The 26,476-nt window shown below is 43.3% G+C and overlaps 1 protein-coding gene across 6 annotated transcripts; it reads left to right on the top strand.

Moving 5' to 3' along the window:
* The first annotated feature begins 1,486 nt into the window (after window positions 1–1,486).
* arhgef11 (Rho guanine nucleotide exchange factor (GEF) 11) lies at window positions 1,487–26,333 on the top strand. Of its 6 annotated transcripts, XM_061031914.1 has the most exons (42): window positions 1,487–2,556; window positions 6,058–6,072; window positions 6,337–6,428; window positions 6,519–6,623; window positions 6,950–6,999; window positions 7,095–7,152; window positions 7,239–7,438; window positions 7,555–7,626; window positions 7,802–7,909; window positions 8,160–8,208; window positions 8,397–8,434; window positions 8,584–8,676; window positions 9,313–9,381; window positions 9,513–9,617; window positions 9,886–9,984; window positions 10,226–10,268; window positions 10,422–10,518; window positions 11,314–11,436; window positions 12,134–12,157; window positions 12,353–12,479; window positions 12,885–12,978; window positions 13,340–13,369; window positions 13,517–13,649; window positions 13,855–14,061; window positions 14,264–14,311; window positions 14,602–14,750; window positions 14,863–15,003; window positions 16,007–16,083; window positions 16,770–16,895; window positions 17,047–17,164; window positions 17,252–17,400; window positions 17,491–17,566; window positions 17,668–17,850; window positions 17,975–18,056; window positions 18,145–18,225; window positions 18,322–18,377; window positions 18,494–18,628; window positions 19,388–19,621; window positions 20,086–20,187; window positions 21,486–21,802; window positions 22,580–22,712; window positions 22,808–26,333. In XM_061031914.1, the coding sequence occupies exons 1-42, from the start codon at window positions 2,522–2,524 to the stop codon at window positions 22,855–22,857; spliced, it is 4,323 nt and encodes a 1,440-aa protein (XP_060887897.1). In that variant the 5' UTR covers window positions 1,487–2,521; the 3' UTR covers window positions 22,858–26,333. The 6 variants fall into 6 exon arrangements, with proteins under 6 accessions (XP_060887897.1, XP_060887898.1, XP_060887900.1 ...); XM_061031915.1 differs by lacking the exon at window positions 6,058–6,072; XM_061031917.1 differs by lacking the exon at window positions 8,584–8,676.
* The last annotated feature ends 143 nt before the right edge of the window (window positions 26,334–26,476 follow it).

Raw genomic sequence — 26,476 nt, 5'->3', positions numbered from 1 at the left:
GCACATAGTTCTGTATATATATATATTTATTTCTCATTTACTGCACATAGCTCTGTATATATATATTTATTTATTGTTTACTGCACATAGTTCTGTATATATATATATTTATTTCTCATTTACTGCACATAGTTCTGTATATATATATTTATTTATTGTTTACTGCACATAGTTCTGTATATATATATATTTATTTATTGTTTACTGCACATAGTTCTGTATATATATATTTATTTATTGTTTACTGCACATAGTTCTGTATATATATATATTTATTTATTGTTTACTGCACATAGTTCTGTATATATATATATATTTATTTCTCGTTTACTGCACATAGTTCTGTATATATATATATTTATTTCTCATTTACTGCACATAGTTCTGTATATATATATATTTATTTCTCATTTACTGCACATAGTTCTGTTTACATCTGGTCACGACTGCACATAGTTATGGTTACATCTGTTTACATCTGTTAGTCCGATCACTGTCCACTTATATCTACTCTTTTATATTTTGTATTTTTAAGTTAAGTTTAAGCTTTAAGTTGTATTTAAAATGACACTTTATATTTAGGTTAAAATGTTTTGTCTACTTGCACTGTTGTTAATTTACTGCTCTGTGTGCCTTTGAATTGCCCCCCGGGGACAAATAAAGTTTTTTGAATTGAATTGAATTGAACTGAACTGAACTGAACTGAATTGAATTGAATTGAATTGAATTGAATTGAATTGAATTGAAGGTTAATGACTGTAAGCTGCATCAGGGACTGCAGTGTGGGGAAATGTCCAGCAGTACCGCAGTCCATCCACACGGGGGCGCTGTTTCGTTGCTCTTGTTGATTTTGGAACATGGTGGTGGATCAGCAGCCAGTCAAGACATCAGGATAACAACACATCAGAGATCATTATTTCAACAACTGGGAGAATTAAACAGGACAATAAATGCATGCACCCGTTTGGATTAACCTTTAAGTACTCTGACGAACCAGGAGTGAGAAGAAGGACTTGAGGATTTAAAAACTGTGGCTTGTTTTTTGGGGGAGAAGTGCCTAAAGGTGGAGCTGCTCTGGTAACGTCTTGACTTGTTTAGCCAGTTGGCGAACATTCATTTTTTTTAGTGTTTTGAATTTGCACGAAAACTGGAGTCTGAGACAAAACGAGCCGTGATTCCACTACGCCGAACAACTTGAATATCCATTTATTTGCATTTAAAGTCATGCTGGCTTTTTATCTCGCATTCATAGCGAGTTAGCTACCCCCCCACCCCCCCACCTCTCCCCAAAAGGACCGACTCGTTGTCGCAGCGGAAAGCCGAACCCACGGCGCATTCGATCGGCCTAAGCACCAAAACAATGCCGCGGGTTGAAAATGGGCCTTCCGTAGAGCTAACTCCAGGAAGCTAACACTAGCTCGACACAGCAGCAGGCCCTCTTTAGATGAGCAGTATCACTCTTAAGTCAGCTTATTAAATAAACCACAACACAAAATCGAAGTGCAACCCCCCTATTTAACACACATAAACTGTAATTTCATATTTAAAGCCCTGCAGCCGGGTTAGCAGACGCCGGGTAATCTGCTAATTAGCCACCTAGCTCGTTAGCGTTGTGCAAAAACCGCAAGCTCCTGTTGTTTACAGTAAACTATCACAAACATAATCTGCAATTTACTGCTTTTTCGCCAAGCAGTTTTGGAGTAGTTTGCCTACTGACGTCGTCCTATAACAGATCCTATATATAAGGTACGTTATTTTGTTTAATATACAGTCTTTTGTATTTGCTTGACACAGAACAATACAGGTAAATATCTCTACTTTCATGCAGGCTTCTTAAACAATTCATGCAACAATGTGAGAAAGAAAACTGGCCAAATAAAGCAGCTGCAAGCTTTCTATTGGATTATTTAAAGTTTGCACACAAATGTAAACAAATCTGACTGAGTGTGTTTCATGGTTAGGTGTTTAATTGCAGGCTGTCACTTAAATTGTAATCATAATGCCATGCTGTTGTCCTAGGGTCACTTTGAATTAATAATCCAGGACATAGCTTTACATAGACATTATGCATGAGAGCATGTGACTTTTTGACCTGCTGAGACATATCAGCCATTCATTTATGATTGATGACCTTTGTGCAGTCTCCATTTTTCCACTATCATCACTACGTCAAGTCGTAAATCACAGCCTAGGTGGTTTGTATTTAACCACTCATGTAACCTGCTGGGAAAAGGGACGCCGAAGTGTTTTTAAGCAGCACTTTATTTTAAATGGGAACATGAGGAGCGAGCGGTCTAGAACCTGCATCCAAGTAGCTTGAAGATCCGATCTGAGCACAACAGGGAATCCCCCCCCCCCCCCCCCCCCCCTCGCCCCTTCCCCACATTGTGTGCACTCAAAAAGAAAACACACTGTGGAGGAATGAGATGAAGGCGATGATGACAGCGATGGGGATGATGATGATGATAAAAGAGGACCAGTGACAGTGTTGATCCCGCACCAGGAAGCAGAGGTCGCAGACATGAGTCTCCGCCAGCCCACCTCTACGCTGGACAGGTAGGCCCCCCCCCCCCCCCCCGCATCCACCCACTACACCCAGAACCACTTTCCCAGCACCTTGCTCAAAAAATGTAGTTGTCCCAGACCAGCACATCAACCTGCCACTAGACAGACTTGTTGGACCAGCTGTTTACAGAAGAGCAAGACAATAAAATAGAATTACTTTATTGATCCCAAACTGGGAAATTGTGGCATTACAGCAGCAGGTTATCAAACACACAATATGAGTAAAAAACACAATGTTAGCAAATCTAAACATAATATAATATTAAATACAAAGTAAATAAGCACTAAAAATATCAAAACTAAGAATGTGAATATATACAACCAGGATTTAACTAAGCATTACTAGTCTTAAATAGGAAGATTAAACGTAAATGTGCAAAAACAGAGTCGTAAATGGTTGAAGCCTGAGACGTGGACGTTAAAAAAATAAAACTTTATTTGGGGGAGGGGAATGTCCATCAAATAAGCCGTGTATTCCTCATCCAAATGTTTCTTCTTATGTCATCAGGCAACAATAAAAAAACCACTCCACAGATTCCACAGGACAGTCATCATATTATCCTTCATGTCCTCCCAAAAATGCTGACAGGCTGATGCTTGACTCATGAAATCTGTGTTTCATTTCAACTTAGCCACTGGCTGGAACTAAACAAAGACATACAACAGCAGAGGCACGGGTCCAAGTGGTTCCCCCCCCCCGCCATACAGATGAAGATAAATCCCCTCGGGCGATGCCAACTTTTCAGTGCGTCTTGTGAAAAGCCAGGGGTTAGCGAAAGGGCTTTGGCTTCTACTTCCCATCCCATGTGGTGGTCATTGTTTACACTCATGACTGGCAATATGAGAAGCGAGAACAGAGTTGGATTTGTGAGAGGATGTTGTGAAGATGTTTTATAGATCAATTAATCATTATATTCATGTGAGATGGGATCAAGGATTGCATTATGGCAAAAACGCTAGAGGGTTCTGTATTCATATTCAGACGTTGTTAATAGATATTAAACGTCACTTGACACAAAGTGAGGGGAAAACACCGCCGAGCTTCGCCGCTCTCTGCGTGCAATTCACTGCTGAAAACCCCTGCGAGCGAATGTCTGTCAACTCCTCCAGCACAAACAGACCAAACCAGCCGACCAGCTCGGTTGTTGCAAAAACGTTTCACAAGGGATCTTATCTGGACCCCTTCATTTGATCAACGGCGAGAACGTTTTGGAACATGCCTCTGAATTAAAGACATTAAAACCATGAATTATAGGAGCTGCACATACCCGCGTGTGATCATAACCATATGTTTCACGATCTATTTCAGTAGAGGAAGAGCCTGAAAACAGCGCAGCCATTCCTTTTTTATCAGTCGTAAATCAGATAAGGGATTAAGTATTTCTGATTCAAATCCACATCCAGTTAAAGATCATGAAAACTTGTTCAAAGTGCGTTCCACCGTGTCCTGTCATGACTCTTCACCTGCTGTGTTTACCTCTCCCTCTGATGTTCAGTAGTCCATCCTGTGTGTGCATCTGTCACTCTTCCATCACCGCATACTGTAGCCCTGCACTGTGTTTCTGTGGCCGTCTCTTCGATGCATCTTTGTCCTCATCATGTGTCTTTCCTGTTTCTCCTGCTGTCAACTTTTTTCTGTCCGTCTTGTGTTCTTTCTTGCACACACGGACCTACCACCGTGTCTGTGTCTGTGTCTGTGTGTGTCATGTGACAGCAGGGCGGCCGATAAGAAAAACGCCAACTTGTTCAGGTAGGGACGGCTGTGCAGTGAGAGTTTACGTCAGGGTTACGGGGTTAATGACACCTACAGATTTTACAACTGCAGCTGCACATTCCTGCTTGGTGTTGAGCTGTGCAGGTTGAGCCTTTAAAAAAAAAAAAACATAGGAAACGACCTGATTCATAATCATCCATATAAGTCTAATCAGAACTAATATACTCTAATAAAGAAACTGAAAGGGCATCATGATTCTTAACAGGGAAACGGCTGCACAAGTCACCAACATTTTATTTATATCACCATTTAATTTAGAAATAACACAATTTAGCCAAATGCAACTTTGAACCCAACTTTTTTTAAAAAAGGTTAATTACGCAGCTTTTTATTATCTTTATTCAGGGAAGACACTGACACAGTCTAATATGTTGTTGCATATTTGGCCTGGAAATAAAGCGTCAATACATGGAAGCCAGCTGTCAATTCTTAGTTATAAGAATATATGAAGATAGTACGAGTAATAAAGTAAAAGTAGATTTATTAAAAACTTGTTTTTTTCTGTTTGCTACATGATGATTGGAGTTGTTGTTGTCAGGCGGGATCGGTAGAAAAATATTCAGAATAAATTTAATTTAGATTTAACATCAATTTAGTTTCAAATCCCAAGTCTGCATTTTATTTAGTAAAAGGTTTATTATTCACAACACCTGTAAAGGTACATTTGTCTGCGTACAGATTGAGTTTAGCTGGACGTTCAGATTTGAATACAATTCCACCGTCGATCAAATCACTTCATGCATGTATACGTAAAGAAAATGCGTTTTTCTTATTCTTCTGTTTCAGACAGTTGTAACTTCATTGTGTTTAACGTGCATGTTCTCATCATGTTTACGATGACATCTTTCACTCAGCACTAGTGGACAACGTGCAAAATGTTGAATATATATTTCCTCCTTATGTCATTCGAGCTCACTTGAATTCAACTGTTTAAAAATTGGTAACTGTAATTGTTTAAGCCAATTTTCCATGAGTTAGAGGGTTAGGGTAGCTAAAGAAAAAACTCAGAATGTTGCTCGTCCGCCATCTTGCTTTTACAATTCAACAAAAGCCTTAATTGGCCAGAATAGCAGGAGTACTTAGAAATCAACAATTATCAATAAGAACTATATAAAAATAACTAATAAACTTAAATTGAATAAACTTAATTATATCAGAGATAGAATTAGCCGATAGTCACATGATGTGCTAATATCGACTGGCCGATTTATCAGTCGGGCTCTAGTTAATAGTTTGTCTTAGATTCCAACAATCTAAAGTGAAGCCTTCTTGTGTTTTTCTCTAACCAATTATTAGTCTACAATTTTACAATCAAATTTGTGTGTTTCTGTTTCACAGTGAAAGAAGCTAAAAATGTAGAAATATTAGTCCACCATCAAAATGTTCCATGTGGTGTTTGAACAAGTTTCACCCCCCAGTGAACCCCCGAGAATCACTCCAAATCAGTGCCGTGTTTACCCTGTGTGTCCTTTCATCACACTCACACACCCTTAGATAAATATGTTCATGGAAGGCGGTGCTGCTCTCCGTGTTTACATTCTGTTAAGAGTATAAAGGGCTTGGGGATGATTTGAACTCTCTCTTATTCTTTGTGTCCTTTTTTTTTTTTTTTTACTCAAAGTTTGGTCTTCACTGTGAATATCTTCTCTCTTTTCTCTGTTCCCCCTTTTCCCTTGTTATCTGCTGTTTCCTTCTCTTCTGTCATGCTTCGCTTTCAGCCCTTTTGCTGCTTGGTGAGTTTTCCTCTCCACTGCGTCCCTGTTGCTTTTTGTGCATCCCCCCCCCCCCCCCCCCCCCGCCCCCCCGCATCAGATTTGTGACCCTGCACCTCCCTTCTTCTTCTGACTTCCCAACAACTTTTTCCCTTACCTCTCCATCAATGGTGTTCCCTCTCTTCATTTATCTCCCTTTTCATTACCCTCGTTGTGTGCTTATTAAATTACCTTGATCAGTATTGTTTATTGCTAGAGCTCTATTTCTCCCATCTCTAAACCCAGGCTCAGCAGTCTGACCATCGGGGACTCGGAGCGCAAATCCTCTGCCACCCAGCAGAGGGAGCCATTGGTTGACTATCCTGTTGATAGTACGGGTAATTACGACTTCCTTTTCTCGTTTGATTTTTTTTTTTATTTCAGGAACAATTACATCACATTTCTACCCTCGTGTCGTCCTCTCCCAGGTCCTGGTCTTGTGCAGAGATGCGTGGTGGTGCAGAAGGACCAGCTCGGCTTCGGCTTCACAGTGTGTGGAGAGAGAGTGAAGCTCGTGCAGAATGTCCGATCAGGTGAGACACATGCACAGCTGAAGTGAGGATTTGATCCTGAAACGTGTTTTGTTTTTCTAAGTACAGATGACCCTTAAAAAATAAGGCGGGGAGTAGCAGATATTTAATCACTCCCATGATTCCCCTGCAGTCTGGATGTCATTTTGTTATTGTTGTGATTGAGAGCCCCCTGGTGGTAGAATTTACACACCGTTCCTTTAAAGGAGCTTATTTGTCGATCTTTTTTTTTTAAAGATGAAATCAGACCTAAAGGACATAAAAAAGCGATGAATCAATATTTTTCCAACAAACACGACAACTTCAGTGCATGCTTATCATCTTTACAGGTGGTGCAGCAGTCAAGGCGGGGGTCCAAGAAGGAGACCGGATCATAAAGGTTTTTAAGTTTTCCATCACTGACTCTGAATCTGTTTTTTTTTTTTAAATTATTTTATGTACATGTTGCTGATTTTCCATCTGTTGTTCTGTCAGGTGAACGGTCAGCTGGTGTCCTCCATGTCCCATCAGGAGGTGGTGAAGCTCATCAAATGTAAGTTTTTAATATTTTTTTTGTGTTTTCTCATTCTATTTTGTTCTAGTGAAGATTATCTGACTCATTCTTTAATCGTCCTGTAGCTGGAACCTACGTAGCCCTGACACTTCAAGGACCGCCCCCTTCATCTGCCTCCTTGCCCCTCGAGCCCCTCTCCACTGACCTCACATCCAATCAAAGAACGTCTCTAGGCGGGGAAGCTCCGCCCCCTCCGCCTCCACCTTTGCCCTCTGGACTGAGCAGCACACCTTCCCAAAGAATCACAGGACCCAAACCACTACAGGTGAATGAAACTACAGCGTCTGGTTAAAGGAGCAGTACCATCTTTTTTTCAGTACTGAGAGAAATGAATGGTGAACCTTATAAAGATGGTTATGTTTGTGAATGTGTTCTTTTTAGGACCCAGAAGTACAGAAACATGCCACTCAGATACTCAGGAAAATGCTGGAGCAGGAAGAGGCTGAACTTCAGGTACACACACACACACACACACACACACACACACACACACACACACACACACACACACACACACACACACACACACACACACACACACACACACACACACACAAATACTCGCTTGGCACTAAAACATCAGTTCTGATCCATGGCTGCACCCTGACCAAAACTGACCAATTTTCAGGACCTGCTGGAGGAGCAGTCGAGGAACCCGTCTCCATCTCTGGAGGAGCGGATTGAAAGTGCCAAAAGGAGAGCCAACCAAGTCAGGGTTAAGATTCAGCAAGATCTGGTGAGGATGATGTTCACGTCCCTGTGACGTTTTCGTCTTCAATCTAAATGTTGTGGAGGTGTAATGGCTTGAAAAGATCAATCTGTAATCTGAGTTCATCTTCAAAACTTTCATCCTTATTCTGTTTCAAACATCTCCCTGACTGGATTGTAGCACTGTGGTTCTTACAGTGTCAGATTACAGTGAATAACAACATCCATGATTTTGCCTTCAAACTGTTGTTGACCGATCCTTTCATTTGTTTCTTCAGGAGGGAACGCGATCAGAATGTACAACCAGCTACGTCATAGCAGGAGAAGGTTTGTATGTCCTTCATTTGTCTAATTAAAAGTGTCAGAGCTGCACATCCAAGATAATACACAAAATACGAAGAAGTGGGTCAAATAAAAGCAGATTGCATCATTAGTAAGGCCACCTTGAAGACACACCAGCAGTCTAACAATGCTTCTCGGTATTGCTGGTTTAACACTGCGCTGTGCTCCTGCAGGTCGACTATCAATGGACTCGAGTGAAGGAGACGTGGAGGTAGGCTGCATTTCTCTTTTCCATGAAACCGTTTAGATTTGTACGTGTGCGTTTGTGTATGTGATGTTCCCACTCATCCAGCCTCCCCCTCGTCCTCCCTCCCCCTCGTCCTCCCTCCTCCTCCTCCTCCTCCTCCTCCTCCTCCCCAGGGCTTTGAGAGTCCCCACTCCTCCCCCTCATCCTCCTTCCGGATCCCCCAACACAGGCGGCAGAACTCCGACACACACACCCTGTCTGACCTGGTGAGATTGGACACACAAACTTGCACTCACTTTCAGACCGTTAACCTCCTGGATATATAAGATCCTCACGTGCCAAATCACTCCCCCCTTGTGTTGTGCTCATTCCTGTCGTGTTGACACCTGATTTTAGAGAAAGCAAAGCAACAAGCATCCTGTACGTTTGTGTTTTTTTATCACGGGGCGTGCCACTATGAGATATTTCTCTGACAACATAACTGTCTTGAATTACTGAGGTCAAGAGAGCATGAAATGGTCGAGGTACGCTGAGAGCGCCCTCTGCTGGATCAACTTGTAAACTACTTCAGACGGCCTGGTGCGCTGATCTTCTGTCCATTTTGAATATGAACGTCTCATTCCAGTTCCAATGTGAACTTTGTCGTCCCCCCCCCCCCAGGGTTTGAATTAAAGTTTCAACACAGACATTTAAGTGCAAAAACAAGGAGGGTCCAGATGAATGACAACATGTAAACATAACGGTTTTGGCTGTTCCTTGTGTCCCCTGCTGTTGTCGTGTCAAAGTTTGCAGTATTGAGCTTATTGTGACAGCCTTATGCAATCACCATCACATGCATGTAAATTCATATTTTATGAATGTACTCTCTTGAAGCCTGTGCATGTGTGTTTCTCTCTTCACAGGGTGGAAAGGCTCAGATCATCGGCCCAGAGGAAGAGGATGAAGAAGACGACGGCTATGCATTTAATGAGGTCAGAAGGACATCTTTTTTTTTTTTTTTTTTTCAATACTTTTCACCTTTTCCTCCACTGGGTCTTGCTGTTCCCTCCAACCACACCATTCATCATGTTTGTCCCCTCCTCCTCCTCCTCCTCCTCCTCAGATGGACGGTCCGTTTCAGGACATCGAGCTGCTCAAGTCACGACCTGCGCACATGACCGTGTTCATGAGATACATCTTCACGCAGCTTCTGGACCCCAACCCTCTGGTGAGTCCGCGTCCACCTCTTAAGACATCGATGTAACAAAGTCTGCTCGTCTCCTTTTCTCTGTGTATGACGTGTGTAAGTGATGATTCTGCATTATTTCAATAACATCTAGAGTAAATAGAAATAACCAACCTGATCTCGAACTCTGTTTTGTTGTAGTGTTTAGACTCTTAACCCAACAAAAAAAACACTGATTTTCAACGTTCGCTTTGTGTTTTTATGTCTTGATTTTTGTTGCTTCAATCACGGTGACGTGCGTCTGTGACAGCTGTTTTACCTGTCGGTGGAGGCCTACCTGGGCTCCAGTCCTAAAGACGCACGCACACTCGCACCTCAGATCTGCTCCCACTTCCTGGACCCTGATGCTGTATGTGCCAACCAATGATTTCTTACTAATATTTATCTAATTGTCAACAAAAAAGGAACAATTTTATATAGAAGGAAAATAACTTAAATCAAGAAATGTCTTAGATGTAGGTTAACTATTAATTCAAGCATAGAACCATTTTAACAATGGAGAAATTGAAATGTTAATGAGCTCTGAATCTGCTGTTTTTTAACCACAACATTGTTGTACCTTTTTCTGAAACTGCAACTTTCCCTCGTAGCCCCTGAAAATCAAAGTGCGAGAGGAGTATCTCACAGATATCGGTAAGAAAACCCCAAAAAATAAATTACTTTTTTTCATTATTAAGAAATGTATACGCCTCCTTTTTAATGACATGTAAGGTCTTCTTCTTCTTCTTCTTCCATGAAAGACTGAAAGAAACAACTTGATGATCATGTCTTCTTTTGTGCCACCAGAGAGTCGACTTCACGCTCAGGAGGACATCAGAGGACCTCTGTCCGAGCTGCAGCAGCAAGTGCTGCCTGACATCCAGGACCAGATCCAGGACTACAGGTGCATTACTTTGTTTTGTTTTTTTTGGTCGTCCTCGGGATGTGCACGATCAGCTGACTACACGATTCAACGTCGTGATCTTATCCGTGATCGGATAAACTAACGATTAATATTTGATTAATTCTGCTTTGCCGGTGTTATGCGGAGAGTTGCATGCCTGCTTAATTTTGCATCCTCCTTTAAAGTTCCTCTACAGATATTTAAGGGTCAAACTCTGTTATCAGCTCAAATTCTTTAAAGCAAGCTAAAGAAAATGCATCTTCTGTGGAGTCTATAGAACAATAAGGACACTTGACGTTTATCAAGTGTAAACTTCAGATACTTTGATCTTCCCTTAGACATGAGGAGATTTATACCATTTTTGCGATTCTCCATAGGTGTGCATTTCTCTGCTCGACTACCTGAATATAATCCAGCACAGGGCACAGATGCCATCTAGTAGCATGGAGCGGTTTGGCAGTATTTGTAAAGTTGTATGTAGGCTCCGTCAGGTTATACTAGTGTGTAACCTCTGGACTGGAGCGATGCTTAACCCGTTAAAGCATGTGGATGCAGTGTTGAGCTGTGTTAAATAGAGTTCTATTTTCACTGCTTTCTTAACATTTTCTCAACTTAAGACAAGTTGACTAATATGAATTTTATTTCCATTTAATCACCTTTTAAATATTTCACCTAGGAGCATCCCCCGGTGTGTACCATTTAAAACTTCAGTGGAGTTCGGGCTTTGTGTCCACTTTCAGGTGTCACATCTTGAAATGCAAGCTCGCATGAACTTGTTAAATGTTTGTGTCACAGGAACAAACAGATGATGGGCCTCGGCTCTCTGTTTGGAGAGGGAGACCTGCAGCACCTGGACGGGGACCCGTTGAAAGAGAGGCAGGTGGTGGACAGACAGGTCACCGCCCTCTGGGAAATACTGTGAGTCTGCAACTTCATCAAACACTACTTCTGAGGGCTCGAGACATTCATATCGATCCTGCAACAACGCTTATACTGGTGTCCCAGTCTGTGAATTCACATTGCCTTACCTCGTGTGTGAACAACCAGCTCAGGGAGAAATCAGAGGCACTCCACCTTAAAGTTTCTGGAGAGTTTCAGCAGTGTATATGTGAAAATGATTTTTCCTGTTGCAATAAACCTGTACTATTTGAAGTTTATAATGAGGGTGCAGGTTGAGTAAAGAGTCCTCTTTATGTAAATGATCTGAAACTAGTGCAGACTGTTTTATGAGCATATTCTTTAACACACTTACACAGTTAAACAAGGTTTCCCTAGCAACATGGTCAGATGTTCGGAGCCCAATAAAAAAAGTTATTACAAAGCGACAGAAGGAGCTCAGCCGAGCTATCATAACAAAGGTCATTCCCGTCGCCGCAAACCCTGGAAACCACATGACATTTACTCCTTTGACTCTACACACACACACACACACACACACACACGCAGGCCCAGTGCTGTCACACGACCGCTGCACCGCCGTCTGCTACACCGTCGGTTCTGCATCTGAGCGATCTGGATTTAACTTTGAGGAATGAAGCTGGATATCTCTTTAAAAGCCTGATGGTTGTTGTGAAAGGAGCTAACGGCGTTTTTTATGTCTCTGTTTCCGCTCCAGATCAAAGCACGAAGAGGACAGAAGGTAAGTGTTTGAAAAGTGATTTATCAGAATCACCTGTCGTAGAGATTCCCCTTTGTTTGTTTTCGACACCTTTTCCTTAGTTTGACTCCTCCCTCCTTGTCTCCTCATGTGTCCCTCCACTATGTTTGTCCTCTCTCTCTCTCTCTCTCTCTCTCTCTCTCCTTCCCTCTACGCCCCCTCTCTCCTCTTCCTCAGTTCTCCGCTGGCGTCGGCCGTGCTCCTCTACCTGCGGCACTCGGGCATCAAGCTGAGAGACTCCAAGGTGTTCCCCGGTCTGAGCACAGAGAAGGAGAAATGGCTCGCCTTCTTAAAGACCAAAAAGGTGAGAGTAGTTTAAAAAGAGTTGTTTTAATCTCCAAATGGAAGAGAGGGAAGTTGTCAACATGTTTGATGCTTTGATACGTGTTTTAAAACGATACAATCTGTTCATTTAATGATTAATATTATTGAACTTTTTGACCAAAAAAGTTACACAAAAACCTTGCCGATGTGTTTGTGCAGTTTAGACAGATGCTGATGTTTTAACTACTGCTTCATTTACACACATGCAGCTGCAACTTGCAGCATCTCTCCCTAATTGAGACGTAACACCGGAGAAAGCGATATCGATAACTGTGTCTCTACTAAATCAGAAGTCCTACGCCCCTGAGATTTTGTCATTCCTGCAGACAAACTCCTGCACACTGTCTAAACTGCACTTCTGATTGAATGGTTCCTCTCTCCGCAGCTGAGTGGTATCAAGAAGGATAAAGATGGAGAGGATAAAAAGAGAAACCCTATCCTGAAGTACATCGGCAAACCCAGGACCACATCCCAGTCGAGTAAATACAAACACACACACACACACACACACACACACACATACACACTATAACTCAGACTCATGCATTGAACTGATGCAGAAAATGAACTGTACATTCTGACATCTGACTCCTTAGTTTGTTATCATCATCTGGCATCAAGTGTTCAAACATCCAACAAACACACGGAACAATGAGTTTTTGACATCAGTGCTGGTCCAATGAGGACCGTTTCAGCGTCTCTCACTCACTGAATGTGTCACACTTGATTGTGTTCGTTCCCTCTGCTCATCCTTTTTATTGTTTGTTTATTGATTTTGAGAACTTTCATTGAGTTTTGTTCTGATTTTGTTGTTTCTTTTTGGTTTGTTTCATTTTGTAGCATTCCATGTCCCCTTGTCTCCCACCGAAGGTACACGTTTGTTTGTTTGTTCACTTTCACTTTCACTTTAAGAGAGCTTCCTCCTCATGTTATACTCACTGACCCGTTCTCCTGACAGTCTCATGTGCATCCTTTCATATCATACGGTACAATTAAGTGATAATCTTGTGTGTGCAGTCCGTCCGGGCAGCGTGAGGAATATCATTCAGCAGTTTGAGAACAACACGGAGACGGGCGAGGAGGGAGGGGACGCCGCCGCCGACCCCCAGAGGCTCTCCACCAGCAGCCTGGGAGAAGACAGCATGGACAGGTAGCGCTCCAGATACGATTATGACACCGTGATGATGATACACTTTGGACATTATAACCCTTTCAAATGTTTTGATCAATGTGGAGAATTGCATCTGGATGCTGTTTTTCTGATACCGCCCACCTCCGCAACTGCACCATAACCTGCAGTGCATATTCACACACAGTTCGGCATTGAGCGTGTTTCCTTCACCTCTCTCTCGCAGCCCCACCATCTCCGTGCGCCTGGCTCGTAGCGAGTCGCTGAAGGCTCAAGGAGAAGGCCGCCGGCGAGGCGTCACCTCGGGCACCGAGTCGGTCCCTCGCTCCCGGAGCGACGTGGACATGGAGGACTGCGGCGAGGAGAGGGAGGGGCCCGGGCTCCGGCCGCTGCAGCACAGCACGTCGTCGTCTGCATCCAGCAGCTCTGCACGGTACAGACTACACTCAGACACTCACAGATTTCATCGACTGTCGGAGAGCGAAATGGTCTCAAATATCTTAGGGACAAGTTGTAAATTAGAAAAAACATTCTCAGACTCTCTGTGTCTTTTAAAGCAGGGTTATATATAATGAGCTTCTAGGAATCTAAACGCTCCCCTTTAATGACAGCTTGACACTCTCTCTCACACTCAGGTCTCTAGAGAACCCTACACCCCCATACACCCCTCGGTCGAGACGCAGGTGAGCTTCCACGTCCTCCCCAGAGATCGGATTGGTGTAAATAAAGATGGCTGACCTTTTTTGTGCAAAATTCTTCAAGCTAAAGTGATGTGGATCAGCCTTGTTCAACATCAAACCTCTGAGTGATGTAATGCTAGTCAAGGAGATCTTTAGTTTTTAAAATGTGTTATCTCCATCCATACCCATATTTTAGATTTCTGCCATGCTCTGTCCCCCCTCCTCCCCCCCACACACACACACACACACACCTGTGTTCATGTGTGTTAACGTCCATGTGCGTGACTCTGCAGGAGTGTAGACTCACCGTTGGCACTGCTGCCGGACGCTGTGGCGTTAGAGGAGGAGGCGTGCGACAGTCAGAACTGGCAGGACACGGTCCCCGCTCAGCTCCTCGCCACCCTCAGTGCGAGGGAGGTGGACAGACAGGCCGTCATCTACGGTGAGAGTCAGAAAAAGCTGCCGCTGGATGCTGCAACGTGCAGGGCAAACAAACACGATCTGATGAAATTCTAGGCGTCGTCTTACCGGTGTTCCCTCTCTTCCGTCATCAGAGCTCTTCACCACCGAGGCGTCTCACCTGCGGACCTTGAGGGTCTTGGATCAGGTCTTCTTCCAGAAGATGAGGTCCGTGCTGAACTCTGAAGAGCTCGCCTGCATCTTCCCGAACCTGCCCCAAGTCTATGAACTCCACGGTCAGTCTGTGTGTGTTTGTGTGTGTGCATGTGGAAGTGTTTTTATTTGCAGATCAACAATTATACATCCTGTGAAATATAGAAACACCAACACAACATGAAATGATGAATGATCAAACAAACAATCAGGCCTAATGTTTCAGGGCGTTTTAAGGGTGCTTTCACACTAGTGACCCGGGTCCGGATCTGAGTACGCTTGACCCCAAAGTCCGGTTCATTTGATCATTGTGAAAAAAAATTGCTCAACGGTGATATGATGATCTCGGACACGGTTCACGTGCATTCGAATGCGGTCCGCAGGAGATGTAAACGCAACCGTACTCAAACAAGGACGTGGACCCGTTTCATCCTCTGAGCTGCACAGTGGATGTGGAAGTAGGAAGAGGGTCCTTGTTGGCATCAAAAAAAAAAAAACACAGTTATTGTTGTGGTTGCCATGGTTACTCCTTCTTCTTCGTTCTGCTTTTGGAGGATTTGCAAAGCAACTATGTACATACCGCCCCCTGCTGTATCGGAGTACAAGTGTATTCGGGTACGGTACGATGAGACTAATGAGAACGCAGAGCAGCGGAGTGGAGGGGGAGCGATCGAGCTTGAGCACGGTACGAAACACTCGTGCTGAATGTGAAAACACCCTAAGAAAGGTTTAAGAAGCGTTACAATTTGGAGAGTTAAGTGAACTTCCTTGGCTCGGTTTCTTTCTGCCTCTGCTTGCGTTGTTCCTGTTTGCACAGGAAACTCAAGTTGTACTTTTAAGTCAACACGTATTCATGGCGCCGTGTTGCTATGTAAATGATAATAAGCAAAGCAAATACAGAGGTGAGGTCGAACATGTCGGGCGTAATCACAGCCTGCAGCTTTACTGAGTCAATATGTGTTCTGGGCTTTAATTCAGAGCCAACATGGGAGTATATTATAGGATGATGTAACTAGCTTTTTACTGTTTTTTTATGAAGATTTACTGATTGTATGTCTGTTTTTTTTTTTTTTTATTCCTTCGCAGCAAATCTGTGTGAGGCGATGAAGAAGAGAAGAGAAACACCCACCGTTCAGGACATCGGGGACGTCATGCTGGCCAGGGTGAGTGGATTTACAACCGCTTCATTCACTTGGATTTAGCTACTTAGATTGACCTTCTTTGGGGCTGCTGATCCAATTTAGCTAAGACTTTTTTTTGGGGCCAATGTGTGCCTGATTTCCCCTCTGACCACTAGAGGAGGCATTGGATCTAGAAACATGGTTAAAACAGCATATATGTCTTTACAGACGTTACAGACCCTATAGTCTATAACCTCCAAACTCTTGGGAGCCACTTTGATTATTTCCAATGTGTTTTTTTTTTTTTGTTGGGGACTTAAAGTCTGAATGTTGACAGCAAAGTCGCTCCTTACCGTGCTGAAGCACAATTTTCCCCCCTCCACTTTCCCCCGTTGGCCTGCATTCACACTGCTCCAGGACTAACTGGGCCTGGGCCCTGTTCCCTTTTGTACATAGGGTTGTGATACATCACATGAATGGCTTTACGGAATTACATAGCATGCATAGTTTACAAGACAGAAGGACTCCAAAACTAAATTAATGAACTGCACCGTGCTGAGATGGAGCAGTGTGACCAAATAACAGGAAACATTAAGGCTCATGAGGCTAATGCTAACGGCTGGCAGATGTTAAATCTTGTCTCGAGTTCATTCAACATGGAGTTACTGCTTCATCCAAAAAAAAAATCTACGTATATTAAGTCTGCTAACAGTGCCGTTTGTTTCCAGTTTGAAGGTGCAGCTGGAGACGAGTTTCAGGAACAGGCGTCCCAGCTGTGCAGCCAGCAGACTCAGGCTCTGGAGCTCATCAAGAACAAAAAACGCAAAGATCCTCGTTTTGCACACATCATCCAGGTACACACGCGTAAAATTCCTGGCATGTTTAATTCTGAAATAATTGTATAAACTGAAAAAAACAAATCAGAGATTGTGTTGTCTTAGTAAGTGTTTTTATAGTTGCTCATCATTTTGCCGTACGTGCTGGTATGTTTGACGTTTTGCTCAGGAGTGTGAAGCGAGTCCTCACTGCCGCCGGCTGCAGCTGAAGGACCTGCTGGTGTCGGAGATGCAGAGGCTCACAAAGTACCCTCTGCTGCTCGACAACATCATCAAACACACAGAGGGTGAGACATCCAGAGACGTTGACCTCTATCGCAGAAATCCTGCCAGAAAAAGGAATGTTACATGTGTATTCTTGTTGAATCTTTTAGCCGGCTCGTCAGACCTCCCCTCTCTGCAAAGCGCCCAGGCGTGTTGCAGAGGGATACTGCAGGCGGTAAACGAGGTCGTCAGGGTAACGGAACACCGGCAACGCCTCAGCCAGTACCAACGCAGGCTGGACGCCGCCCCTCAGTTTAAGGTAGTGAAATTGGTCGTTTCTTGTTAACCTGCCTCTTCCTTGTTTACATCGTTTATATTCAATTACGTATGTTCAAAATGTGTTTCACAGAGTCTCGACCTCACCACAAAGAGAATGATTCATGAAGGTCCTCTCACGTGGAAAGTCAGCAAAGACAAGCAGATAGGTGTGTTTTATCTGTACGGAACACTTCATTCTGTGATGGTGCAAAAGTTAACTTTAGAGGTGCGTTTTCACACCTGTCGGTCACGTGTCCCTCCCCATCAGAGATCCAAGCGCTGCTGCTGTCAGACTGCCTGGTCCTCCTGCAGCGGGGCCCCGACGATCGGCTGCAGCTCAGGTATCCCTCCCGCTGGCTGGGTGGAGGCGGCGGGGGCGGCGGGGACAGCAAGACCTCCTTCAGCCCTCTGGTGAAGCTGGACTCGCTGCTGGTGCGCTTAGTAGCTACAGGTGAGAATGCGGTCACAAAACGGAAAGCTCGCGTTTGGGATTTTTTTTTTTTGGAGAATGTAATGCTCTCTGGCGTTCCTGCGATCCCGATCAGACGGTTAAGCGTTGTGATTTGTCTCCTCAGACAACAAAGCCCTTTACGTCATCAGCACCACCGAGAGGCAGATCTATGAGCTGGTGGCCGGGACGTCGTCGGAGAAAAACACGTAAGCTTTATGTCTTTATCTCAGGAGCATCTGGGTTCTTCTTGAGCCTCGACGAGTGTTTGACTTTTTTTTTTATTTTATTTTGCAGCTGGAAAGATTTACTTGAAAAGACCATCTCATCATCTGGAGGATCATCACCTCTGATCAATCACGGATCCATACGTCTCTCGTGAGTAAATCTGATATATCTATTTATTTTAAAAAGACGTGTTTTAATCCATCAGATGCATGAATTAAGTGTTTGTTGTCTCTCTGTTTTCTATAGTTCCCCCAGTCTAGGCAGTGCGTCTCCAGTGTCAACTGGGAGCAATGTCTTTGCAGGTAACGACAACATTATTTAAAAAAGAAAAATCAGTGATCAACTTTCAACTGTCAAGAGTTGTTCTTGGTCCAAAAAGAGACTTTTCCATTCACTTAGATTGTTTGTAATGTTGCAGATAACTCTATGACAGAGCAGTCGGATTCAATGGAGACCCATTCGTCGAGCGACGACATCGCACTCTCAGCGGCCGCTCCTTCCAACGCGTCGGAGAGAAAAACAGCTGGAGTGGCGGAGGCGGCTTTACAAGACGGTGAGTGGGAATCCAAAACGGAGTCAAACTTCTACATAATGCTGCATCCACAAATGTAATGAACACACCAAACGCTGTGCAGAACAAGTAGTGCAGGGTATACGCGGGTATTCAGAGTATATCCACTTATATTACAGACTGATTCCATTGATTGACAATGTTCAGTATGATGCTCCATTGTCTTTCCTAAGATGGTAAAGAGATGACCCTCTCTATTCTGTCTCTGATTGGCTAGTGCATACTGACTTTGCAAGAGGAGTTTATAACAGAGGCCGTTTATACAGGTCGCTTAAAAAAACATATGGGTGGGAAATTGTGAGTAAACCCACTTCTTTAGACACCACTGGACGTACCCATTGGTTTGCGAACCCCCCTTTTGAAGCCTGATTTTTGTTGGTGGCCATCTTGTTTTGAATATTGATGTAACAGTGTTTGGACTCCGGGTAGGAGAGCATTGTTGAGTCTCCGTCCTGGTTGACGGGTGTTTGAGATTGAGACCATTAAAAACTCATTCAGAAAACTCTTGCAGAGGAAATCAATCCACTGAGAAGTAGGCGGATTTTTCTGTGTGGTTTCATCCAAATGGATTTATGTCTCCCCCTGCTGGCCGTTACAAAGAATGCAGGTTTAAGGCACTTGTGAAACCAGGGGCTACATCTTATTGTTATATCAAGTCTATGTAGTTGTTATTATCTTATTGAACAATGCATTTAAAAAAGAAATCTATATACAGCGACTTACTACTGGGATTTTTTGCAGTGGAAACACTACGGCAGCTCATCATACGAGACCTCGAAGAGGACGGCTGGAGCCACGATTCGGACGACACGCCCACCAACGAGATGGGGAACCAGAGGAACTCCTTCACCGAAAGACAGCGGCCCGAGTCCCTGGAGACCGTGCTCAACTTCAGCACCGGCGAATGGGAGGCTGAGCCCGAAGAGGCCCCGCCCCCGGAGGCGGAGCAATCCAGCGTTCAGGTCGTGAGGAAAGGTAACGAGGACCGGGCGGAAAAGCTGTGAATTGTAAAGTCTGCGGCAGGTTTGACGGATCACTTTGAGTTCATTCAGTCCTCAGACGCAAGTCTTTAAACCTTTTATGTGAAGAGAAAAACGACGATTACTCCTTAACTCGCCTTCTCCTCTTTTGAGATGAACGTTGGCGCTGGTTGAACTAACAGTGAAGTCACCTGACTGATTTCTTGCTTTTTTTTGTGGGATCATATCTGCTGTTTTTGATGGCTGTTCTTCCTCTGCATGTTCTCCGCTCACTTTTGGTGATGGATCATTTTGCTTATTTTCTCTCTTTGTTTTGTTTTTTGTATCCGCTTGCTTCTCACAACACGACGACACGCTGATCCCACGCTCGCTCGCTCGCTCGCTCTCTCTCTCACCCGTTTACACTCTCTTTTTTCCTCTGCACACACTTTCTTTGTCACTACTATCTTCTTTGCATAGCTGTGGTTGCGGGTCCTTCTTCTTCTTCTTCTGTCCCTGACGACATCACTGATGATGTCGCCGACCAATCATCCAAGCCGAGAGGCGGGGCCACGACGCAGGGTAATGAAAACTCAATTGGTGGATTGCTGTAGTTGATCATGGATTGCAGTCTTTAAAGATTTTGGATGTCAAATTTGAGTTGTTCCGATACCAATACAGGTTTCCCAAAATGCCTCTGATACTATCCTCAATCACAGACTTATACATTATAATCTGTGTACTGATCATATAACCTTATTTATTAGAATGGGGGGGGGACACTAGCTGCTGTGGTTATTTTTTAGGGATAGCATTCCTAAACAAACTGATCCTAGTGATTAAAATCTGAGTAAATCAACTTTGTTTGAAAATTCAAGGTGTCTCCAACGCTCATCCGCAGACACATGTTCTATGGCAATCATTTCCAAAGTCAGCGTTAATAAATATCTTTATTTACAGATTCTAAAGAAAGGTGAAGACTCTAGTCAGGGGTCTGGATTTTACTATCAGACTTGTTCTTGTTTGCATTTACAAACGTGTTACAAACGTAGTCTTGAGTATGAAGAGCAGAAGGAGGAAGAACACGGACGATCTTCTGCACACCATGTGCTTGACGCCATGAAATCATATCAGCATTACGATTTCCTAACTACCTTGAACACATCAGACATGAACGATCTGACCTCCGTTCCGCAAACAAGTTTTTTTAGTTTTTTTTTTTTAAAAAGAAAATCAGAAGTAAATCAGTTTCTCTTTCGGGTTCATAAAGCGGAAGCCTCTGTGGAACTTACTCTTCTGTCTTTTTTTTTTGTTAAGTTATTTTTGGGGATTTTTTTTTTTAGATAGCACAGCTGAAGAGAGACAGGAAATGTTTGGGCGAGAGGAGTGGAGGGGGTGACGTGCAGCAAAGGGGCCGAGGTTACGTTCAGTAAAACTGAGACTCACTATAAACAGATGAACGGGGCGCTCCACTGCGGGGTGTAATCAACCAAAAAATGACATAATTTTTCTCTGCAGACATATCAGGAGGGGCGAGTTTTGCTTTGCTTTGTTTTCATCTTAACACACAATCCCTTCTCTAGTTGCTAATTGGACTGTAACCAGGGCAACGCACAGAAAAGTCAGTCACTGCTGGAAGTCTTTGACGGCTCACTGCTGGCTACACCTGCTTAACTGAGAAGTTGGCCGTCATATACTGGCGTCAGATGATAGCCAATGGGTTCCAAGCTTGGTGGTATAATCAACCTGCCATCATTGCAAATTCATGTTGGAATCAAATTAGGAAGACAAAAATGGTATCGGAACATCTCTTCAATAGAATATGATATTTCAACCTGTTCCCACTGTAGTTCCTGACAGCTCACATTTCCGTTGTCTAGGAAACACTTTCTACCTGGTCATGCCGACGGAGCAAGGTGAGAGCGTCACCGACGAGGCCGAAGACCCTCCCACCCCCGTCGCCACCCCCCACTTCCCTCAGCCGCCGGAGGAAGCGATGCCCCCGCAGGCACTGCCGAAGGAGGAGACGCCCACCTGCGACCCGGAGGCCGACCGATCGGAGGCTATGCAATTAGAACGGGACGAGGAGGAAGACGCGGGCCAATCGCAGGCGGGGCACCCGAGCCACGTGATCAAAAATGTGGACGAGATTTTTCACACAATCGAGGGGTTGATGAGCAAGTTACGCCAGCTGAAGGTGAGTCGGTGATCAGGTGATCCACTTTTGTATCAACCCCCCCCCCCCCCCCCCCCTGTTTTTTCCAACTCTTTCTGATGTATCCACTGATGTCTGCCGGAAACAACTCGCCTAATGCCGGTTTTCAAAGCGAGACTTGTTTTTCTGGTTAGACTACGAGGATCTTTTTCTTTTTACTAAACGGTGCGACTTTGCAGAGAAATGTTCTTTAGTGTTGTCAGACACTTACAGTTTAGAATACCTTCATAATCCTTTAAAGTCTTTAAATGTGATTTTTCACACTTAAATATAATATAAATCAAGTATATCCTCTGAAAATAACTCTGTGAGTCATGACTGTCTACAATGGGTGTAACACCCGAGTCCCACTGTCTGTGATGTTTTCAGAGTTTTCAGAGTCCTATCTTCACTTTGTTTACATCGCCCGGACGGCCGGCTGACTCCTCCCCTCGCGTATAAAAGTTGTTTAATTGAGGGACTAGAGAAAAGAAGAATAACATACTGTACTCACTGCTTAACTGCGTTTCTAGATCATGCTCATTTCAGGTAAATTTACATGCAGTGTGAAGATACGAGCATAATAAAGATCGCTAGCATTAGCATGCTAACACGACAATGCAGCGCGAGTTGTTTTGGTTTCATGCTGGTGCTCAAGGAGCGACATCTGCTGGATCAAAAAATCACATAAAGCCTTTAACGTTTTTAACTGCACATTTTTAAGAAGTGTTTTGCTTCTTTGTCCTGCACACAAAACCTTTGGCTTTGGTGTCTCTACAGGAAATAGAGAAGGCCCATCACAAGCTTCTGAAGACCCTCACAGAGCCGCCTGTCAATCAAGAGTCAGAGGAGCCACAGTGTCACTCTGCATCCGTCTCCAGAACACCGTCTCTGGATCGTGGCTCCATAGACGGTGAGAGAGGACCAAATTAGCATCCTCAAGACTAATGCAGGTTTACATTTTGTGCATACTTAACATGATCTTTTATTTTCTTTGAATCAAATCAGGCAAAGAGGGCAGTCCAGCTGAGCCCAAGATTCAGTCGACTGGATTTTGATGTACGGCGTGCAGAGCAGGTTCACTTGCAATCGCTTAAAAAAGGACGCACACAAAACGTGTACCCGCTGTCAGACTCAGCCCCGTCTCCCCTCGTCCCTCCTCCCCTGCATGCACTGACCAGTGGAACAGAAGCCCCCACCCCTCCCCCCCCCCACCCCCACCCCCAGATGGACCACAACTCTTTGTTTTGTTTTGTTTGGAAGCTGGGCGGACGCACCGGGATTTCTGAAGTCTGTAAAAACTTCAGATTCTTCAGGAGCCACGAGAGAGGGTCCAGGACAAAGCGAGGGGGGGGGAGTGATGAAGGAACACAACAAAAAGAAAAAAAGGCAAGACGACAAGTTGACTGGAGAAGAGGGAGAACAAAAAAAAAAGTTGGAAGTATTGAAAGTGGAAAAATGACCAAGTCGGATATTTTTTTGAAGGAAAAATTGCGTTTTTATGTGTCGCTGGTTTGAAGGAGCAGAAAAGTGTTGAAATGTTAATTTAAGGAAAATCCAAGGGACCCATCACCCCCTGCACTTTACCCACAATGCATCCCTCTGTCATGTATGTCCTCTATGGATGGATCAGGGACTGGAGGTGCCACTGGCTTTATGTGTGAGCCAAGATGGCCTCCGTGGGGTCCCTTCCCCCCGCCCCCCTCCCCCTGCCCCGCCTCCACTGGTTGCTTTACACTGAGTTCACCTGCCACCACGGCCGAAGGACTGTGTTGTTATAATTCAGGTTATTTGCACTGGGTAAGGAAACCAATATCACACACACACACACACACACACACACACACACACACACACACACATATCATTTAACCATCTCATTCGTTTGTATCCCCTTGAGTTATCCACATTGGGAACAGCCACTTTGACATATCCTTCAACCTTTTAAGCTACGAAATGACTGAAAGATTCAGTGCTACATTTTGATCATTACATTCTTCATTTTGTTTTGTTTTTTGTCGTTGTTTTGAAGTTCTGGAAACACTACTGCGCTGTTTACTACTGATATGCTGGCCAGGTTGGTTTTTTTTTTTTCTTTCTTGTTTTTGTTGTTGCGCTGCTTCAGAGGCGTACAGGGATTTAAAAAAAAAAAACAAGCTCAGTGGATTCACACATCCGATCTGATCATGTCAAGTTTGGGAAATTTAGGATGTTTTTTTTTTTTTTTAAGGGGAAAAGTTCCAGACGCGAGGAGACTGGACAAATACAGATTCACACTCTTGAAACTTGAATTTTTTTTCATTGTTTTGTCGCTCAATGAAACAGCTGCCAAATATCTCCGCTGACCTCGCCGGTCTTCACTTTTTAAGAGTCCAACGTGAATCTTTTAGCGGATTGTGTGTGAATACGGCGATGAATACTGTGAACCAGCAACTTCTCCTCTCTCCCCATCCGGTGGTCGTACCGTACACAGTGTTTAAAAATCAATGTAGCCCGACGCCCAAAGGACTGTGCTCTTTACCAAGTAGCTTTCCACAGAGAGATCCCGCCTTCACTGGGAGAAAGGACAAAACTTATATCCACATGGGCGACGTCGCTAAATAACTGGTATATTTTCACACAAATGCGTTTAAAGGAATAGTTTCATATTTTGGAATCACACTTATGAGCAAAGACTGGTACCACTTTCATTTTGTACCACATACTGGTTAGCTTGGATTTGCTTAGTGTGACTTCAAGACAGGAAACGAGAGACATGAAAAAAGGGGGAAACACCCAACCTGGGCTTTTGTAAAAAAAAATCGACCTACAGGCCGCTAAAAGGTTGCTAATCAAGACGTTACTGTTCATTAGCTCAACAAGTCTCTCGAAAAGCCGAGAAATCTTCTAAACACATGCAGAACCATCATTTTGTATGTTCTAGTGGTTTTTTTTTTTTTAAATCAAACAAACCAAATGAGACTTATCAGAGATGGTTTTAGAGTCGCTGACAGTCACACTCGTAGCCTTTTAGACGGAGCCATGCTAGCTGTTTCCCCCTGTTTTAAGTCTAAGTGACAAGCTAAGCTAACATGCTACAGCGTCATCTCATCAAACACTAAAAATGTCAAACTGTTTCTTAAATTGGAGCGTATGATGGAGCGGTTTAATATCCTGTGCGTTCAGAAATGTTCTTTTTTTTCCCCCTGCTGTCATCGAGGCTGATTAATAAGCAAAGACTGACGCTAAAGCCAACGTGCTTCCTCCTTTATTCATCACACTGTTTCCCGCACACATACCAGACAGAAACATCTGGAATAAGTGTTGCAAAGAGGAATCCTCTTCCTGGACTGAATCTGGTTTGAGCTGGTTTCAAATACTAACCGAGGAGTTCTTTAGGGAGTCGCACAAACTTTTTTTTTTTTTTTTTTTTACCCGCTTCAGAAATGACAACACACAACCCTAACAGAACCGAACCAGGATCCATGTACATATTGACACACTACAACAAGCCTCTGAATCTACCACTAAAAAAAAACCAATAAACCGGACGCCTGATCCTCGGTTCTTTAACTCCTTACTCTCTGAAGTAGACACCACTAAGAAGTGTAACTTTCACAAACGAACAAAAAAAAAAGAAGGAAACTCTGAAATCAAAGCTACTCACTGATCAATCAGGTCAGGTGATCTAAGGGACTGATTCTGTATGAACTTGAGGAATTTGTGCTAAAAATGGGAAGAAAAAAAAAAAGGTCTACCAAAGTGAAATGTCTCTCCTGTGGGAGTTGAAGGGAACAGTTTCTTTTTGATTGTTTTTGTGTTCTCAACATTTTGCCTGCTAATTTTCAAGCATCTCAACTAAGATGTGTTCCCCCCCCCCCACATATAGTAAAATACTGCTTTGTTTATCACACTTAAGAAGTAATAAGTCTATCATTTGACACATAAACGTCCCTGTATTTGATTGAATCAGATTCTCCTCGAACTACAGCATTTTTTCATCTCCAATTTCTACCTCTTCACTTCAGTTATCTATCTTCAACCTTATTTTTTCCCCAGACTTTTATCTTGTACATTGACGTCAGCGTTGAGGCCCTAACCAGCCGTTTCAAAAAAAAAAAAAAAAAAACAAGCTCTAACTGATTCCTTTTTTTTTTTTTGTTACAAAAAAGTTGCACAAACGAACTCCCCTGCACGGTGCAAACTACTGTAAGCATACACACGTCTTTAACTATCATCTCGTTGTCTTTTAATTTGTGTGTTTTTTTTTTTTTTTAAACAATACAAAACAAATCTCGTTCACTCATGTAATATAGAGAGATCAGACCCACTTGTTTTATATATGTCCATTTTCTTTCTGTAAAGCCTTAGTCCTCGTATTTGATTTTATTTTTGTAGATATGATTTTTAAAAAAAAAGGATGTATAAATTATTTTCTTCTCCCTTGTTTTTAAAATTGGTGAGATTGTTTAGCTGCACAGATGGGAAAAAAAAGAGCTCATGTCTCAGATTCATGTGTTTTGTGAGATTAAAAAAAGAAACTGGATAAAGAAAATGACTCGTGCATGCGAGTGTTCAATCTTTGAAGTTCACTGATCCCTTTTTTCCAGGTGGAATTAAACAATCTGACAAGTCACACACGGTCACGCCACCCCGATTTCATTATTGTAGCTATAACTAGACTGTATAAATATGGAC

The sequence above is a fragment of the Labrus mixtus genome, chromosome 23, assembly GCF_963584025.1.
Source record: "Labrus mixtus chromosome 23, fLabMix1.1, whole genome shotgun sequence".
In the NCBI taxonomy this organism is placed as follows: domain Eukaryota; kingdom Metazoa; phylum Chordata; class Actinopteri; order Labriformes; family Labridae; genus Labrus; species Labrus mixtus.
The sequence above is the reverse complement of the archived record's forward strand: the minus strand, read 5'-3'. Positions and strand labels throughout refer to the sequence as shown.